At 33.5% G+C, this 18,603-nt stretch overlaps 4 protein-coding genes across 5 annotated transcripts; 1 reads left to right on the top strand and 3 right to left on the bottom strand.

Annotated features, from left to right (window-relative positions):
• The first annotated feature begins 1,858 nt into the window (after positions 1-1,858).
• Positions 1,859-3,268, top strand: LOC146939479 (GRIP/coiled-coil protein). Its single transcript, XM_085753106.1, has 2 exons — positions 1,859-2,072; positions 2,926-3,268. The coding sequence occupies exons 1-2, from the start codon at positions 1,929-1,931 to the stop codon at positions 2,995-2,997; spliced, it is 216 nt and encodes a 71-aa protein (XP_085609232.1). The 5' UTR covers positions 1,859-1,928; the 3' UTR covers positions 2,998-3,268.
• A 454-nt stretch (positions 3,269-3,722) lies between these two features.
• LOC146939480 (protein LEAD-SENSITIVE 1-like) lies at positions 3,723-5,249 on the bottom strand. Of its 2 annotated transcripts, none has more exons than XM_085753105.1 (2): positions 5,146-5,249; positions 3,723-4,989 (listed from the first exon to the last, which is right to left on the bottom strand). In XM_085753105.1, the coding sequence occupies exons 1-2, from the start codon at positions 5,146-5,148 to the stop codon at positions 4,339-4,341; spliced, it is 654 nt and encodes a 217-aa protein (XP_085609231.1). In that variant the 5' UTR covers positions 5,149-5,249; the 3' UTR covers positions 3,723-4,338. The 2 variants fall into 2 exon arrangements, with proteins under 2 accessions (XP_085609231.1, XP_085609230.1); XM_085753104.1 differs by having other exon boundaries at positions 3,723-4,982; positions 5,146-5,244.
• Positions 5,250-8,315: 3,066 nt separating this feature from the next.
• Positions 8,316-9,329, bottom strand: LOC146939481 (protein LEAD-SENSITIVE 1-like). Its single transcript, XM_085753102.1, has 2 exons — positions 9,236-9,329; positions 8,316-9,068 (listed from the first exon to the last, which is right to left on the bottom strand). Exons 1-2 carry the CDS (start codon positions 9,327-9,329, stop codon positions 8,329-8,331), a joined length of 834 nt encoding a protein of 277 aa, XP_085609228.1. The 3' UTR covers positions 8,316-8,328.
• A 2,892-nt stretch (positions 9,330-12,221) lies between these two features.
• LOC146939482 (protein LEAD-SENSITIVE 1-like) lies at positions 12,222-13,391 on the bottom strand. Its single transcript, XM_085753103.1, has 2 exons — positions 13,279-13,391; positions 12,222-13,122 (listed from the first exon to the last, which is right to left on the bottom strand). Exons 1-2 carry the CDS (start codon positions 13,370-13,372, stop codon positions 12,473-12,475), a joined length of 744 nt encoding a protein of 247 aa, XP_085609229.1. The 5' UTR covers positions 13,373-13,391; the 3' UTR covers positions 12,222-12,472.
• Between the last annotated feature and the right edge of the window lie 5,212 nt (positions 13,392-18,603).

Consider the following 18,603-nt stretch of genomic DNA (forward strand, 5'->3'; position numbering starts at 1 on the left):
AATCTAGAGATTTTTTCTAGAGATTTTTAAAAAAAAATCTAAAATTATTTTTGTTTGCCTACTACCCATAAAAATCTATTTTTAAAAAAAAAAATGAGTTTTAACATGTACATGTGTTATCTCCTTGTTGTTGAAAAAATAGATTTTGAGAAAAGTTAATCCTAATAGCTTTTCATTTTAGGATCACCCATAAAAATCTATTTTTAAAAAAAAAATGAGTTTTAACATGTACATGTGTTATCTCCTTGTTGTTGAAAAAATAGATTTTGAGAAAAGTTAATCCTAATAGCTTTTCATTTTAGGATCAAAATAGATTATTTTTGATAAAATGATTTTTCTAAAAATCCTAAACAAACACTTAAAAATGAAAAAGTGATTTTTTTAAGGAAAAAAATAATTTTTTTTGGAAAAAAAGCTTAAACAAACGGAGCCTAATTTTGTAACAAAAAATCCCTTTTAGAGCCCGTCTGTTATAGTTTTTTTAAGAAAAAAATCACTTATTTTAAAAAAATAATCACTTTTAAGAGTTTTGCATCTGTTTGTTACAACTTTTTAAAAAATCAGAATCTAAAAAAAAAAAATCTAAAAACAGCTTCAAATGAGAAGCTGTTAAGAGCAGCTTCTCAAAAAATAGATTTTTTTTAGAGGAGAGAGAAAATATTGTTTAAAAGATTGAGCTAATTTTGTAACAAAAAATCTCTTTTATATAGTTGTATCCAAACAAACTAGATTATTTGTTTAAAAAAAGTGATTTTTATTACGGTAAACAAACGCAAAATAGATTCTAATTTTTCATAAAATCTCTAAAATATAATCTCTCAATTATTTTATGTCAAAATCACTTTTATTTTAATCCGTAACAAACGGGCCCTTATATAGTTGTATGCAAACAAACTAGATTATTTGTTTAAAAAAAGTGATTTTTCTTAAGGTAAACAAACGCAAAATAGATTCTGATTTTTCATAAAATCTGTAAGATATAGAGCCCGTTTGTTATAGCTTTTTTAAGAAAAAATCACTTATTTTAAAAAAAATAATCACTTTTAACAGTTTTGCATCCGTTTGTTACAACTTTATAAAAAATCAGAATCTAAAAAAAATCTAAAAACAGCTTCAAATGAGAAGCTGTTAAGAGTAGCTTCTCAAAAAATAGATTTTTTTATAGAAGAGAGAAAATATTATTTAAAAGATTGGACTAATTTTGTAACAAAAAATCCCTTTTATATAGTAGTATCAAAACAAACAAGATTATTTGTTTAAAAAAAGTGATTTTTATTATGGTAAACAAATGCAACATAGATTCTGATTTTTCATAAAATCTATAAAATATAATCTCTAAATTATTTTATGTCAAAATCACTTTTATTTTAATCCGTAACAAACGGGAGATTATATTTTAGAGATTTTGTGAAATATCAGAATCTATTTTATGTTTGTTTACCGTAACAAAAATCACTTTTTTTAAACAAATAATTTTGTTTGTTTGGATACAACTATATAAAAGGGATTTTTTGTTACAAAATTAGTTCAATCTTTTAAATCATATTTTCTCTCACCTCTAAAAAAAATCTATTTTTTGAGAAGCTGCTCTTAACAGCTTCTCATTTGAAGCTGTTTTTAAATTTTTTTTAGATTCTAATTTTTTTAAAAATTTGTAACAAACGGATGCAAAACTCTAAAAAGTGATTATTTGTTTAAAAAAAGTGATTTTTTTTCTTAAAAAAACTATGACAAACGGGCTCTAAGACGGGTGCTAAAGGGTTTGGACCGGGTCGGGTGTTATCCTGGATTGTTAAAAATGATCCATTTGGAGAGGGTCGGGTCAATCCTATGTCATCATATCATGTCATTTTTTTGGTGATTTGTTTAAGACAGAGAGAAGAAGACTAGACTGGATTGTTAGAATTTTGAGGTGAGAGAGAACAGCGATGGCTAGACGGCGAGTCGAGACTCGGAACGAGTCGTTATTGACTCGGATTGTTGATTCCATTTTCGCCTTCGTAAGAAATGCTGAGTTTGAGATCCTCTTCTTTCTTTTCTTCTTCATCGCTTATATTCTCTTCAAAGACATCGTAAGCTTCTTCCTCTCTCTTTTTTTTTTTGTGATTCATGAGCACCCATTTGCATCATTTGTTCAAATTTTCGTTCTTTTTCATCTGGGCATCTTGTTTCTCTTTTAATGTTTGAGAAATTAGGCTAAAATTTTGCATTTTTCGTACTTGATTAGTTACTAAATTGAAAACTGGTTTGATGATTGATTGGATAATTATATCAAAAAGGTAGAGATTCTGTTTCCAATTGGAATTGGTATATAGTTTTGATAAGCAGCTTAATTAAAGCGCTTATAGTATAATTGCTTTTGTATAAGCTGTTTCTATAACATAATATGAAATAAAGTCAAACTATTTTCTTGTAAGCTATAAGTTGTTTTTGTAAGTTATCTAGAAGAGTATATGAACACCTCGTAAGTTGTTTTCATCAGTTCTTTCAATCTGATTCACAAATTTATATGTCGGTAGCTAGACTTAAATAAGCCAATTCAAACAGACTCGTAATCATGTTAAATTACAATCAGCATGTTGGCTTTTGGTGTATCATGTATGAACACGGACGCGGACATCAGACACGAAACGGACGCTGACACCAATAATAATTTGATAAAATAACATAATTCAATGTAATCATATGTGTCTGTGTCGTGTTGGTATCTGACACCAATGCGTGTCCGGCACCGGGACACACCTAATCTGAGAAGTGTCCGTGCTTCATAATTCATTCATATATGGTTGGTTTTGATAAGTGGAAATTTTTGGCAACATGTCACATGTTCTGCATCACAACTTCCACCCTCCACTCCCTCCTCTGTTTGTCTTGTAATTTCACTTTTGGCAATGAGTTTCAATGACTGTTTTGCATAAAATGCAGACATCAAGACCTGAATACAATCAAGTATTTGTGAAGAAGCCTGGTGGTGGACCAGAGCTTTGGCCCTTTTAAAGGAATTGATGTTTGGACAGGTTGGACGTCATCCATGGAGGTATTCTAAGCACGCGCCTGTGATGATTTCACATATTTTCGTTTGTATTTGTACGTGCCTGTGATGATTTTACATATTTCCGTTTGTATTTGTATATTTATGTAAGTTTGTAGGTAAAACAGATGACACTACCACAGATTTGAATGATGTTAATGTTACATTCTAGTTAGGTATAGCAAAATCAAGTAAAAAATGTCGACAATAGATTTTCTGTTGTCTGTCTCTATTTCAGATTGGATTGATTTGTCTCATTCTATATCTCGTTTCGGTTTAGCTTAGGAACAGAAATGCTCGGACCCTATTCATACTCAGTTCTCAAATTTGGTTTACAGTTTACTAATATTAATGATCCATATCTTTGACATGAAAGATAAGTGTCTATGTACAGTATAAGCTATAAGCTATTTTTTATAATTAAATGAACGTGGTTAATCTGTTTCCATGTAAGTTGTGAGTTGTTTTTGTATGTTCTCTTAATGTTTATGCAAGTAGTTATGTCATATTGAAATAAACTCTTTCAAATGCAACTTGTGTCGAATATATGTGTTTTGAGATGCTGACAAACTTAATTAGATAAGAAAAGATGAAGCAAAAAAAACACTTAAATATTTGACAATATTTGTTGTCTGTTTTTTCATTTTCTCACAATCACACATTATCTGTATCAAGCTGAAGAAGCAAAATCTTTGTTGCCAAAAGCTCTTGATGTTTGTATTTTAATAGCAACCTGGGGTTTCAAAGGTATTCATTTATTCTTACAACTTGTATGGTTTAGATGATATCACAACCTTGATGAAACAACATCATTGATGCTTCCGGGGACTTGTTGTTTCTGCAAACGAAAAATTATTTTCCATTCGTCAAACTCTGATTGTAAGCCTCAGTCACGAACCAAAGGAATTTGAGTTGCGTTCATGAGAAAGACAGACATACACTTGAATGTTGAATCTATTTGAGATGGAGGAAGTATACTGTTATCCTTAATGAACTATTGGAAAATGCAAACAAGTCCATATTTTGTAGAACTCAACATTAGTATTGAACAGAAACGACACCAAAACTATAAGCATAGACTAAAGAAACAATATTCCAGCAATAGTAGATAAACAACTCCTACTGTGCTTGTTCATTTTTTTTTCCTCCATCAAAACAAGCTTTTATTTTTTATACTAAAATGGCTTTTGAAACCTCTCAAAAAGCTTACAAACAAGCTAGTAGGTTTGTAAAGAACAAAATTGAAACTTAGCAAATGAAACACCATGGAAACATAGATTCTACAATGGAGTTTTTGTCCAACCACACTAGTTTTCCGCCCTGGCCGTCTCAGATATTTTTTCTACAGGAACTTTAGTTACTCCATTGCGAAATCCAATATCAGAAACCAATCTTCTATAGCAGTACATTCCACAACCAACAAATGTAAGACCCCAATAACTGGAAGCCACAAATCGAAGTGATAAAGAAGCTATAGAATTAGCAGCGGCTGCGTAAGATGCTGATTGTCCACTTCCGCCTGCATTGTTGTTTACGGTTACAAAGAGGCCTGTTTTGCAGTAAATTGCAAAGTCTTCACAGTTATTCTTGAAGACGTTGTAGCTGCCAAATCCATTTTCAAGAAGATAAAAAACACGGTGAAGGACTTCTTCAGTTGAATCAGAAGAAGCAAGTGTGCAGGTACCTCCTCGAGCTTGGGCTAGAAATTGAATTTTAGAGACACCATATTGAAAGAGGTATAGTTCACCTCCAGAAAGAAAACAATCTAAGCAGGATGAGATGACACCATTAATCACTGTTTGGCCGCAATCACCGCATCTTGGGCATGGAATGTCGGTATCGAGAGAGGGAGCTGAGCTTGTAAAGATACCATCCAAAATTGCTGGTGTTCCAGTTTGTTGGATTGCTCCACTTGTGAAGTGGATTACCATTCCATCACCAACATATATCCCTGTTACCTTAGCACAACACAAATATGACTAACTTCAGTAACATACTTTTATAACTGAAATAGACAAAATAAAAAATGTGATACATAGTAGAATATGAGTAAATAAATTCACAAAAATGTGATCATAGCAAATAAAAGATGAACAGAAGAGAGAAAAGATGACCATGATGTGCACAGAGGTAAGCCTGCCTCCAAGAGTAAATATGATCCCCAGGTTTTAGATGTTTCCGATCAGTCTTATTGGAAAGCACTCCCATCTTAGTGTGTGATTTGCCGAAATGAAGGAATGAACATATATAAAAGTTGCTGTGATACTCATTTCCGCCCAAATTTGAGATATTTTGAATTTTTTTATTTGGGGGACAAATATTGAAATAGTAATAAATTTATCATTTCTTTTGTAACCAAAAAAAAAAAATTATCATTTCTTTGACTCAATAATAAATTTATCATTAAATATTTAGTCAAAATAAATAAATTTATCAGTAAATATGGTTATTCCCAAAATATGTCGACTCTTCAATATTTTCTATAACTGCCTCGCCAGTAAAAAGGGCATTAATGGCGAATGGTCCTTTGAATTGATTTTTGTTTGTATTAACTGTATCAACTTAATTAAAAAAATTGCTACAAATTATTTTTTTATTTTAAAATATACTTTTAAAATTTCAATCTTCTCTTCAAATCCTTCAAATTATTTATCTATTTATTATGTTTTGTATCAACTCAATTAAGTTTGATTGATTATTTAAAAGATGAACACAATACATAAGACGTTTGGTTGGATGTGTACCCCTCATACAATATTTCATGTCAAGTCATATTTTAAAAATTAAAAAGTTAAATAAATTTTGCCTACATGATATTGATACTCAGCCAAACTTCAATGTATCTACATAATTAACCTATTTAAAAACATATTTTAAATATGTCAAATTTTTTTCCAGTTCAGATCCTTCAAATTTGCATAAACGGGGGACTCTTGCTTTTTGGTGGCAAAATAAAAAGTAAGTAGCGCCAGACAAGGCCAATCATTTCAACAGTTTAAACAACTAACCGAAACTGACGAGTCAAGAACAAATATTATTCATAAAAAGTGAGGGGAAAAAAAAATTAAGTATCGAGCCTTATGTGTAGCTAGTGAGATATGTCAAGAAACTGCTAGCATAGTGGAAGTGTAATCATCTTATGGCTAATTTTTCTATAAAATCAGCGTATACTTTGATGTGCAATGAGTCTCCTGATCCTACTCCTAATCCTTTATTCAAATCAATTTGGAGTTGGCAAAGTCCTCTCACACTTGGAACTTTCCCTTGGAAGTGAATTTATGGTAGATTACTTACTAATGAAGAAAGGCTTAAGAGGAAAATAACCACATACTACTAAGGATATTGGTGAGGGAAGTTCAAATTGGTTTACTGCTACTTTCGCAGTTGTTGTGAATGTTATTTGGAGCGATAGAAATAAACTTATCTTCTCTGAGAGAGTCCTATAGAAGATGATCTTTGGTTGAAAATTAATCAAGTGTAATGGATTGATAACGAAAGTATGCATCCCCCTACATTCGATCAGAGACGATGGAGGCGGATTGGTTGGTCTCCTCAAATGTTATTAAGGTTAATGTGGATGGATCATCTGTTCCAACGGAAATTTCTCAGATGATTCAGTCCAAAACGACTTCCTCCTTACTTTTTAAATCTCCCTTTGACGAGATTCATGCCTTACTCAACTCTTCAGTTTGGGCTTTCTCCATCCATCATATCTATCGTGATGTGAATGCTTGCACGGATCTTCTTACTAGTCAAGATTTTTAGTTCTAGTTTTCCTTATTTAAATATTTTAATTCATAATGATTATAGGGGCATTAGGGCCAGTATATTGGCTCTCAGTGTCTCATGTTGCAGTCCATATATTTGAAATTGTATGGAAACGTGTAATTTTTGTTTTGTCAATGAGTTTCAATGACTGGTTTGCATAAACTGCAGACATCAAACCTTAATACAATCAAGTATTTGTGAAGAAGCCTGCTGGTGCCAGGACTTTGGCCCTTTTAAAGGAATTAATGCTTGGACAGGTTGGATGTAATCTGTGGAGGTATCCTAGCTCACTCCCCGTGATGATTTTCAATATTTCCTTTTGTATTTGCATCTTTATGTTAGTTTGTAGGTAAAACGGATGAAACTACAACAGATTTGTATGATGTTACACTCCAGTCAGGAATTGCAAAATCAATTGAAAATGGTTTATAATATTTGTTCTGTTCTCTCTATTTCAAATTTCACGGACTTATCTAATTCGATACCTTGTTTCCCCTTAGCTTAGGAATAGAAGTGCTAGGTGGAGCCTATTCACGCTCAAATCTCATATGTTCTTTACAGTTCACTAATATTCCATGAGGCATAATATTTATCTTTGATTAGAAAGATAAGTGTTTGTGTATAAGTTATTTCAATAATTAAATAGTGAATTAGGTGAACCTGTTTTCATACTCATAGAAATAAGCTCTTTCAAATGCACCTCGTGTGGCATATCTGTGTTTTGTGATGATGACAAACTTAATTGGATATTATGAAAAGAAGAAGGAAAATCTAAACGCATTAATATTTGACATTCTTTGTTGTCAATTATTTTCATTGTCATACAAACACACATTCTCTGTATCACAAGTTGATGAAGCCTATACTTGTTTGCCTAAAGCTCTTGATGCTTATATTTTACTAATAGCAACCTGGTTTGAAAAGTATTGATTTATTCTTATAATAACTTGTTTGTTTAGATGACATCAGAAGCAAGAGCAACATTGAAACAACTTCGTTGAAACTTTGATTGAAAGCCTCTCAATCACGAAACGGAATGACAGAAAAACCTAAGTTGCCTTAGAAAGACAGACCTCACATGAATCTTCTTGTGAGATAGAAGATTACTGTTATCCTTGATGACAATATTTTGTAACTCAACTTTAATATTCTGACAAATTAATGTTAATAAAAAAACTTGAACTTGCATGACTAATGTTAGAACCCAAACAGAAAAATATTGTGCTTGTCGACTTTTTTTCACCAAAACAAGCTTTCCTTGCTTCTACAAAAATGGCTTTTGAAACCTCTGAAAAAAGCTAAAACAAACAATCTAAATGAAACTTAGCAAATGCATTGCAGAAAACACCATTCAAAACATGAACATTCTACAAAAGTGTTTCTGTTCAAACCCCAAAGTTCCTAAGTGAATAATTATCAATGCTTCTTGCTATATCCCTATCCTTTATATAACTACCATTCCCCTCTAACAAACTAGCGGCCACATCAGCAAATATAACCAACTCCTCTAGTTAACACATTTGTTGGGCTTAGGCCCAAAACCAGCCTACTCGAACCTTAGGTATTTCTTCGTATTTCGCGCATAGCACAACACGATTAATTTGCCCCCTAGCCTTAATCTTAGGTATTTCTTCTACAGGAACTTTAGTTTCCCCACTGCTACGGTTTCCAATATCATATTCCAATCTTTTACAGCTATATACTGCACAACCAATCAATGGCTTAGATATAGGAATAATGTATCCTAGTGCTGTAGAAGCCATGGATTTAACACCAGCCCAGTAAGATGCTGCTTGTCCACTTCCACCTTCACTGCTTAGAAAGCTTGTTTTGCAATAAATAGCAAAATCTTCACAATTATTCTTATAGAAATGGTAATCACCAAATCCATTTTCAAGAAGATATAAAGCACGGTGAAGGACCACTTCCGTTGGATCCGAAGAAGCAAGGGTGCAAGTACCTCCTCGAGCTTGGGCTATAAAATGTAGTCTACAAACACCATACAGAAAGAGGTGTAGTCCACCTCCAGAAAGAAAACAATCTAAGCAGGATGAGATGACACCATTTTTCCTAGTTTGGCAGCAATCACCGCATCTTGGGCATGGAATGTTGGTATCCGGAGAAGGAACAGAACTTCCAGAAGAGGGAACAGAACTTTTAGAAGAGGGAACTGAACTTGTAAAGAAACTGTTGGAAATAGTTGGTGTCTCAGTTTGCTGGATTGCTCCATCTGTGAAGTGGATTACCATTCCATCTCCAACATATATTCCTGTTATCATACAAAAATGTAGTTAGCAGAGCACAAATATGATATTAACTTCATTATCATCTGAATAACTGAAAACATAGGATAAGTTTCAGCCATAATAATGGTGAAAACATTAGTTGAATATGAACATATAAATTCAGAGATGAATAGAAGAGAAAAGAGATGACCATGATGTGCATAGAGGTAAGCCTGCCTCCAAGAGTAGATATGATCTCCAGCTTTCAATTGTTTTCGATCAATCATGTTGAAAAATATTCCCATCTTAATGTTTTATGTCACTGTGTGTGTGTGTGATTTGCCAAGGGCCAAGAATGAAATGGAAGAAAGGAAAGAAAACGAACATAAATACAATTTCTTTGCCTCTAGAGCTTCCATTATTATATTTTTGGGGCAAACAATATGACATTTACCGAGGTATAAGTTGATAGTTATTCAAGGTGCATCGAATAGCACTTGCTAGTATTAACAACATTGAAGGCAAAGGAACGAGGTAGTATGCTAACTATTTAACTGTTGGCGAATGCTAACTTATGCCTTCAATGGCACACGTTAAGAAACTCATTATAGAAATATGCGCATCAAAAGTTGTGTATTAAACTTCTTAAAAATTAAAAGGCTTAATAGCAATTTTAGCCCCCTAACTTTCCCAAAGTTGCGATTTTGGCCACCTAAGAAAAAAACTACAAAACCGCCCCCTAAATTTTGCATTTGTGGCAGTTTTGGCCCCCAACGCCAATTTTGACTCGGTCTACGCTGAGGTGGCACCCTAAGTGAAGTGCCACATGTTATTTTTTTTTACCAAAAATTGGCCTTGGGGGCCAAAACTACTACAGTTGCAAAACTTAGGGGGCGGTTTTGTAGTTTTTTTTCTTAAGGGGCCAAAATCGCAACTTCGTGAAAGTTAGGGGGCGAAAAATGCTATTAAGCCAAATTAAAATGTTATGTATTCCAATGCAAAGTTGCTTTTTTGGTTCCTTAACATGTGCCCTTAGGGCAAAAGTTAGCATGACACTTAATTGTTTGTGTTGTTGCCCTCTCTAGCTGCTAGCATTAGTCGGATAGAAAATTATTAGAATAAAATATTAGACTATAATTTTTTTTCATCCTATCCATTTCTCGTGTGTTTTATTTTTTTTACGAAAATGTCCACGTGATTTTCAGATTCTATTATCCGAAATGAGTTTTCCCATGTTTTGGGTGGAAAAATTAGTTTTTCACCTATTAATCCGATTTTAGAATCCAAACATCCCAAATAAAGATGGTGTCTTCCTTGTTTTTTTCCCGATTATAAAATCTGAACACCCTGTAAACACTCCACTTATGCCAAGAATCTAGGGAAAAAACAGTTCGGATTATATAATTAGAATCGTATTAAATCAAATATTGAACATGTTTGTACCTTGTAACATGTATATCATGTTTAAGGACCACATTAATCTTCCTAACCTCGTTCTTGTGTTTTAGCCTTCTAGGTCATTGTTAGTTATTCTCGTTGTGTCTCAGTCGAAAATCTGATTTTCGGACTACTTGATCAGATTGCTCCAAAACTTTCCTAGAAAATCAGGGGGAAAAAATTAAGGATCAAGATTCCCCTAAAAAAACTTCTTATGGGACTCCGTCCTTTAAAATCCAAAATTTCATCTCGTTTAGACTCATTTTTCATTGTTTTAGTTTTTTTCGTATTCTTAGACAAATCCGAAAAAAAATTGCATTACTTTTATCTGATTTTTAGAATTTTTTGGTACTATTTTTATATTTTATTTTATTTTATTTGACATGTTTTATCATTTTTAACTTTTTTTTTTGTTATTTTCAAAAGATAAATTCAATTGCAGCTTATATATAAGCATATTTCGAATTCTATAATCCAAACGCATTTGAACTATGTTCGGATTATAGAATTCGAAACCCAATGCACATTCTTGTAAAAAAAAACGGCGCATGGAAGGTAATGCATATAAAATATATAATGCCTCCTCCTTCTTGCTGCAATTCGAATAACATACCAATCTAGAAGTTATCATCTTATGGCTAATCTTCTATAAAGTCGGCATATACTTCGACGTGCAATGAGTATCCTAATCCTTTGGAAGTGAATTTATGGTAGATTACTTACTAATGAAGAAGGGTTTAAGTGAAAAATGACGGCATACTACTAAGGATATTGGTGAGGGAAGTTCAAATTGGTACTACTACTTTCGCAGTAGTTGTGAATGCTATTTGGAAGAGATAGCAATCAACTTATCTTCTCTCGAAAGACTCATATAGAAGATGATCTTTGCTTGAAAATTAATCATCAAGTGCAATGGACTGATAAGGAAACTATGCATGCCCCTAATTTCACAGAGGATAAGAGAAGATGGTGGCAGATTGGTTGGTCATCCCTCCCCGAAAGGCTTTTAAGGTCAATGTGGATGGATCTCACAATCGTATCACTAGCCACTCTGCTTGTGGTGGTATCATTTGTTCTAATGGAAATTTTATTCTAGGATTTTTCTGCAACCTAGGAGCATGTACTGCTCTTTATTCCGAGCTTCATGCGCTCCTTATTTGTAGTAAGTGTGCTCGTGAGCTTAATCTTCCTACAGTAATTTTTTAAACTGATTCAGCTGTGGTCGCTCAGATGGTTCAGTCCAAAATGACTTCCTCCTTACTTTTTAAATCTCTCCTTGCCGAGATCTATGCCTTACCCAACTCTTCAGCTTGGGCTTTCTCTATCCATCATATCTATCGTGAAGCGAATGCTGGCTTGGTCATTGAGACTTTAAGTTCTAGTTTTCCTTATCTAAGCATTTTAATTCAGAATGATTATAGTGGCATTGGTTGGCAAAAGATCTTCATGCTTATATTTTTATAAACTGGTTTCAAAGATGTAATTGTTTGAAAGCCTCTCAATCATGAAACAGATGAACATCAGTTGCATTCATGCAACAGAGAAAGACATACCTAGACTTGAAAATATTTGTGGTATGAAGGATTATGGTCATCCTTAATGACGACATAGAAAATGTAAACCAGTCCATATTTTGTACAACTCAATTTTAATATTGAACAGCGACAAAATTAAAAGCATGGGACTAAAGAAACAATATTCAGGCAATAGTACATAAGTACTAACTCATGATGTGCTTGCATTGCTGATGTTTGAAATCAAACAGAAAAAAATGTGATCATCCATAAACAATTCTCACCAAAACAAGTTTTTATTAATTTTACTGAAATGGCTTTTTGAAACCACTGCAAAAACTAAAACTAATAAGCAAACTAAGTAGATGTTATGATATGCATTAGCAATTGTAGATTCAAGCTGACAAGCATTGGTACAACCGCATTATCATAACAAATGCAAAATTATTTGCTTAGAATACAATGTTAACAAAAGGCATTTTTAGAACTCCAGTCTACTAGCTTCCATCCATGGTCAACTCAGGTATTTTTTCAACTGGAACTTTAGTTACATCTTTAATTACTTCATAACGAAATCCAATATCAGAAACCAATCTTTTAATGCAGTAAGTTCCACAGCAAACCAAAGCCCTACCAAAAAGACTGGAGTTCACAAACCGAAGTGATGAAGAGTCTACAGTGCTGGCAGCAGCTGAATAAGAGGCTGCTTGACCACTGAAGCCTTTTGAGGTTGAAAAAAGACCTGTTTTGCAATAAACTGCAAAATCTTCACAGTTATTCTTGAAGATATGGTAGTTACCAAATCCATTTTCAAGAAGATATAAAGCACGGGGAAGGACCTCTTCAGTTGGATCCGAAGCAGCTAGGGTGCATGTGCCTCCTCTAGCTTGGGCTAAAAAATGTAGTTTGGAGACACCATATTGAAAGAGGTAGAGTTCACCTCCTGAAAGAAAGCAATCTAAGCAGGATGAGAAGACACCATGAGTCCTTGTTTCCGCACCGTCACGACATCTTTGGCATGGAATGTTGGCATCGAAAGAGGGAGCTAAACTTGTAAAGAAACGGTATAAAATCGCTGGTGTTCCAGCAGCTTGCTGTCCTGATCCAATTGTGAAATGGATCACCATTCCATCTTCAACATATATTCCTGTTATATTACAGAAATGCCGTTAGCAGGACACAAATATGACATTAACATCAGTATGATAGTTATGCATAGGATAAGTTTGATACATAAGAAAATGGTTCATAGTTGTGTAAGAAAGTATAAATTGGCAGATAAATATAAGAGAAAAGAGATGACCATGATGTGCATAGAGGTAAGCCTGCCTCCAAGAGTAAATATGATCCCCAGGTTTTAGATGTTTCCGATCAGTCTTATTGGAAAGCACTCCCATCTTAGTGTGTGTGTGTGTGATTTGCCAAAATGAAGGAATGAACATATATAAAAGTCGTGTGATTTGCGTTCATTTCACGGATGCAAAAATTATTCCCTGGAATAACTTTCCCAGGAATATATTTGGAATTCCTAGGAATATTTTTAAAAATTGTTTGGTTACCAATTTGAATTCCTGGGAACTTTCTTTCTAAATTCCTGGGAATATTAAAACATATGTTTGGTTTAAAATGTATAGGAATAAATGTCAAACTTATTAAAATACCCTTTTACATTCAATGGACGAAAAATAACATTTTTCATGATTTTTTTAATCAAGTGAAGTAAATTCTGTGAGTTTTTTTTTTTTTAAAGAAAATTCTGAGTTATTGAAGGTATTTGTCAAGGTATATACTTGTTTTTAAATACATAACAAGAGTGCCCTGTTTTACTGTTAAGGCCGTTAATTATACAGGAATTCCACCAAACAATACTTTGGTTAGTAATGGAACAAAGACAATGGTGATACCATATAACACTTGAGTTCCGTGACAAGGACTCATTAAATGGACCACACATGACACATCACCTATTTATAATTTTTTAATAAAAGTATCTATTAAGGACTCAATGACTCCAATGGTAATACACTAATAAGGACTCCAAAGAAAAGTACTTAAATATGTCCCACTATCTTTACATCATTAAAAAAAAAAATTACTTATTACTCCTTTTTACAAGTGGAACCAAATAATCCATATTTTATTATTCATTTATGCAAGTGGGACCAAGTAGTACACATTTTATTACTTTTTTAAACGTGGGACCCGTTAGTTACTCAGGAGAGAGAGATCATCCACAATGGTAGTTCTCTAACAATGACTCCTTAAATGGACCCCACACGACACATCACTTATTTATAATTTTTTTAATAAAAGTACCTATTAATGACTCAATGACTCCAATGGCAATACACTAATAAGGACTCAAATGAAAAGTACTTAAATATGTCCCACTATCTTTACATCATTAAACAAAAATAATTTATCTATTACTCATTTTTACAAGTGGGATCAAGTAGTACACATTTTATTACTCCTTTATGCAAATGGGATCAAGTAGTACACATTTTATTACTTTTTTAAACGTGGGACCCGTTAGTTACCTAGGAGAGATAGGGTCCTTATATAGTTACCCGTTCCTTAACAGGGACTCATTTTTTCTTCCTCCAATGGAGAGTCCTTAACGGGGAGTGGTCCTTGTTAAGTAAGGACCCCCCATTGGAGATGCTTAGAGCATCCACAATGGTAGTTCCCTGACAAGGACTCCTTAAATGGACCCCACGTGACACATCACTTATTTATAATTTTTTATTAAAAGTACCTATTAAGGACTCAACGACTCCAATGGCAATACACTAATAAGGACTCCAATGAAAAAATACTTAAATATGTCTCACTATCTTTACATCATTAAACAAAAATAATTTACCTATTACTCCTTTTTACAAGTGGGACCAAGTAGTACACATTTTATTACTTCTTTATGCAAGTGGGACCAAGTAGTACACATTTTATCTTTTTTAAACGTGAGACCCGTTAGTTAACTAGGAGAGAGAGGGTCCTTATATAGTTGTCCGTTCCTTAACAAGGACTCATTTTTTCTTCCTCCAATGGAGGGTCCTAAATGGGGAGTGGTCCTTGTTAAGTAAGGACCCCCCATTGAAGATGTTATAGTTGCCCCTTCCTTAACGGGGACTCGTTTTTTTTCCCTCCAATGGAGGGCCCTTGACGGGGACTGGTCCTTGTTATGTAAGGACCCCCCCATTGGAGATGCTTAGTGCAACCATGTTTTTCTGCTATTCCCCTGGCTAGCTGCCAGCATCAGTCGGATATTATACTCGCCACTCTTCCTTATTTGGCACTATTATATGTACAGTGTTTATGGTGCAGTTTAGTTCGATTTTAAGGTTAAAAGACATACGAGTCTAAGATAAAAATGCATACGGTTTGATTTGATTTGATTGACTTTTGAAATATAAATTAAATAAAATTAATGTGGTTTGTATTAGATTGGTTCGATTGTTACGGTTTTTTGTGAGAATACAATTTTTTGTTTTCAGTTAAAATTAAATTAAAAAGTTAAAAACAATTTATTTGCAACAATGTTTCAAATTTGATCTAAAATTACAATTTCATTTTCTTCCAACAATATTTCTATCAACATAGACCAAATTAAAAACACGGATCAAGAAACTACCCTCTTCAATGGGAAATGCAAAAGATTGAACATTATCACTCTCTAAAAGTTTTCATTGAGCTTTTATGATTCAAAATATATTTGATTACACCTAATCAGAAGAATGACGTCCAACGCAGTGCTTTAGGGTTGTAGAAAGGCAGGGTTAGAATGGGGGTTTAGGGTTAGAATGAATCGTACCTTTGAGGACTGTGTAAAGTCCCCAAATATATGGAGGAGGTGGAAGAGTCGTGGTAAGACATGTCGTGCTGCCCGACGGTTACAAAATTGTGGGAATCGTAACTATTGAGGCGAGATTCTCAAACACATGGGGGAGAAGTTCAATTTGAACTGGTTTCCCGAAGTGTTACGAGCCCCCCGACCTTGACAAAAAGGATAAAGCAATTTGAAAACTACTTCATACGTCATCCGAAAGATCTAAAACTCATGCATATAAGGATCTAGAAGCACCAACGTGCTTCCATCATTCTACTTCTACATATCAAGGAGCTCATTCAAATCAGATACGAGGTCCCACATATTTAGATATTCGATTAATGTGATATGCTAAACTTAGCCAATAACAATCTAAGGGGTGAAGATATCAACCAACTAGAACATACTTACATCAAGTTACACCGTAAATAAGGGATTTTTCAGAGTGTGATTAGTTAATACTCATCTAACTTACTCACATATTTGCTACACACATGTCAGTACATCATCTGACTCTGACACCAGAGTGTCTTGCAGGCACCCCACACCCCTCACATGTGCTTGAAAAAGAATCGTACAACCACACCTCCTCCTAACAGTCACACCCAACTTGATATGATAAAACACATTAGCAAAAAAGGGGTGAATGTTTGATACATCTTGAAAAAAAGTAGGGAGAGAGTAATTTTAGAATTTGATTCACATATTAGTTGGATTTTATTTTTTTTGAGAAACTAGTTGGATATATGTTATTTGAACAACCATTTTTATGAAAACTTATGAGACAATCAAAGATGTACAAAGAATTGTAGGTATTGGCACGAAAACTAAAACAATACGGAGCGAGCAAGAATGAAATGAGAGTTTGAGATAATTGTGCCAAAAGTTGTCACAAAATGACTGTATAAATATCATTTCTCGTATTCTCGGGTAACCGGATGAGCCGCTAAAGTGGCTAAAGTAGTTATAAATCCCGTTAGTAAAATAGGTCCCATAGAGTCCATCTATTCCCAATCTCCAGTAAAAATCAAAAAAATTGATCCATTTATAATTCTCCGTCAGTTGAATTAGTGGATCATCCAATTGGAAATGATAACAAAATGCATAGGTTGTTAGAAGGAGATCGATTAAGCATATACAAATGTTATAGCACCTAATTACCTTATTTCCCCTATTAGTTGTCGTTAATCCACCGACGGAAAAAAAATTGAGTTATGAACAATAACTTTTTTTTAAAGAGAGTTATGAACAACAACTAACAACTCGACTTCGAGATTGACAATTGTCCGTGTATAAACAAGCGAGGTGGACCTCTGAGGAGTAGTTTGTGGTTCTACCTATAAGAATTATGCTTGAAAACTTCGATTTCAGGACACCTTCCACAAATGAAACATATTTGTTAAAGTCAGATATAACTAAAGTATCGATCAAGACTCCACTATTTGAGACTCTTGCCCTCATTGAGGTCCATGTCGTAGTCTTTATTATCCTCTTGTTTCCTTTCTTATTAATTATAGAAGTTAGAGAGACACTCTCGGATCCATCTATTCGTTTTTTTATTGTATTAAAATTATGAACATATTTTTTATGAAACTTTGGTTTTGATTGAAACTATTTTAACTTTGACTAAAATTATAAATATCCACCAAAAAAAAAAAAAATTATATATATATATATATATATATATATATATATATATGTGTGTGTGTGTGTGTGTGTGAGACTTTTTTGCCAAAAAAAATATCTATATTTATTATCTTTCAAATTATAACATATCATCTTTATCTTTTTCAAGACTAATAACTAGTGCCCCAGGGACACTGGTTAACATGACTCATAACAAAATCCTTATTTTTATCAACAACAAATAAAGTATAAAAAGTCACATCAAAATGAAGTACAAAGAAGTTTTATTTTGTTTGGTTACACAAAGAAGTACAAATATTGAACAAATTAAAATAAATAAACGAGAAGGAAAGTTTTTTTTTTTTTTGGTGGATTCTAGGGTGAGGGGCCAATTAGATCCCTCACCGGTGGACCGCGAAAAAAACACCAATAGATTTATTCAACCGTTTAGATTTGATTAAAATAAAAATAAGAACACCTGAAACATTCCACATTCTATCTAGCCCTTACCCATCTCTCTTACTGTATTACTGCCTTCTTTCAAATGGTACTGCAACTATGAATTTTACCATGTCCATATCTTCTCCTTCGTCCAAACTACTTTTACGAAAAATGAAAAAACAATATATGGTACAAAGTTGTATCACACCCCACAATCTCGAAGTTATAATAATGGTGTTTCCAACAATATCTATTTCTTTTGTTTGTCATCCATTTATTGCAAGATTGAAACTATTATTAATTGAATATCCAGTTTTTAGATAACTGAGTTTTTTCCTTTAACATAATAACATTAAGAGAATTACTTTTCCCACCCTATGGCCTTCTCGCGCGCCCTATTTTTTTGACCAAAATACCCTTGATCCAGACTATGTAATTCGGACAATATTCAGATCATATAATCCGAAATGATTTGGAAATCACCCTGCCCCATGGGACTTGCGAAACATGGCTTTGGTCAGGGTGAAATACAATCCGGAAAACATAATCCGGACAAAATGGTTGTATTCCAGAGAAGGAAATCTGCACGCCCTGTATTTAAACCAGGCGGGAAAAGTAGTCGTTTCTTTCCGGAAAACATAATCCGGACAGCTAGGGTATATATAGTTCTCCAGAACCTAGCTGAAGCAGACACCTTTATCAAAAACACTCCCCACACCTCTAAAAAACACT

This window comes from Medicago sativa, chromosome 3 (genome assembly GCF_051527215.1).
Source record: "Medicago sativa cultivar Bolivia chromosome 3, Bolivia_mono, whole genome shotgun sequence".
Taxonomy (NCBI): Eukaryota; Viridiplantae; Streptophyta; class Magnoliopsida; order Fabales; family Fabaceae; genus Medicago; species Medicago sativa.

What these genes read in the sequence shown, in the direction of transcription:
- LOC146939479 (XM_085753106.1), top strand. Translation starts at nt 1,929, where the DNA reads ATGGCTAGACGGCGAGTCGAGACTCGGAACGAGTCGTTATTGACTCGG. An exon ending in ATATTCTCTTCAAAGACATC is followed by an intron (nt 2,073 to 2,925) that starts GTAAGCTTCTTC and finishes CATAAAATGCAG; the next exon opens with ACATCAAGACCTGAATACAA.
- LOC146939480 (XM_085753104.1), bottom strand. Translation starts at nt 5,239, where the DNA reads ATGGGAGTGCTTTCCAATAAGACTGATCGGAAACATCTAAAACCTGGG. An exon ending in TTACCTCTGTGCACATCATG is followed by an intron (nt 4,983 to 5,145) that starts GTCATCTTTTCT and finishes CTAAGGTAACAG; the next exon opens with GGATATATGTTGGTGATGGA.
- LOC146939481 (XM_085753102.1), bottom strand. Translation starts at nt 9,329, where the DNA reads ATGGGAATATTTTTCAACATGATTGATCGAAAACAATTGAAAGCTGGA. An exon ending in TTACCTCTATGCACATCATG is followed by an intron (nt 9,069 to 9,235) that starts GTCATCTCTTTT and finishes GTATGATAACAG; the next exon opens with GAATATATGTTGGAGATGGA.
- LOC146939482 (XM_085753103.1), bottom strand. Translation starts at nt 13,372, where the DNA reads ATGGGAGTGCTTTCCAATAAGACTGATCGGAAACATCTAAAACCTGGG. An exon ending in TTACCTCTATGCACATCATG is followed by an intron (nt 13,123 to 13,278) that starts GTCATCTCTTTT and finishes GTAATATAACAG; the next exon opens with GAATATATGTTGAAGATGGA.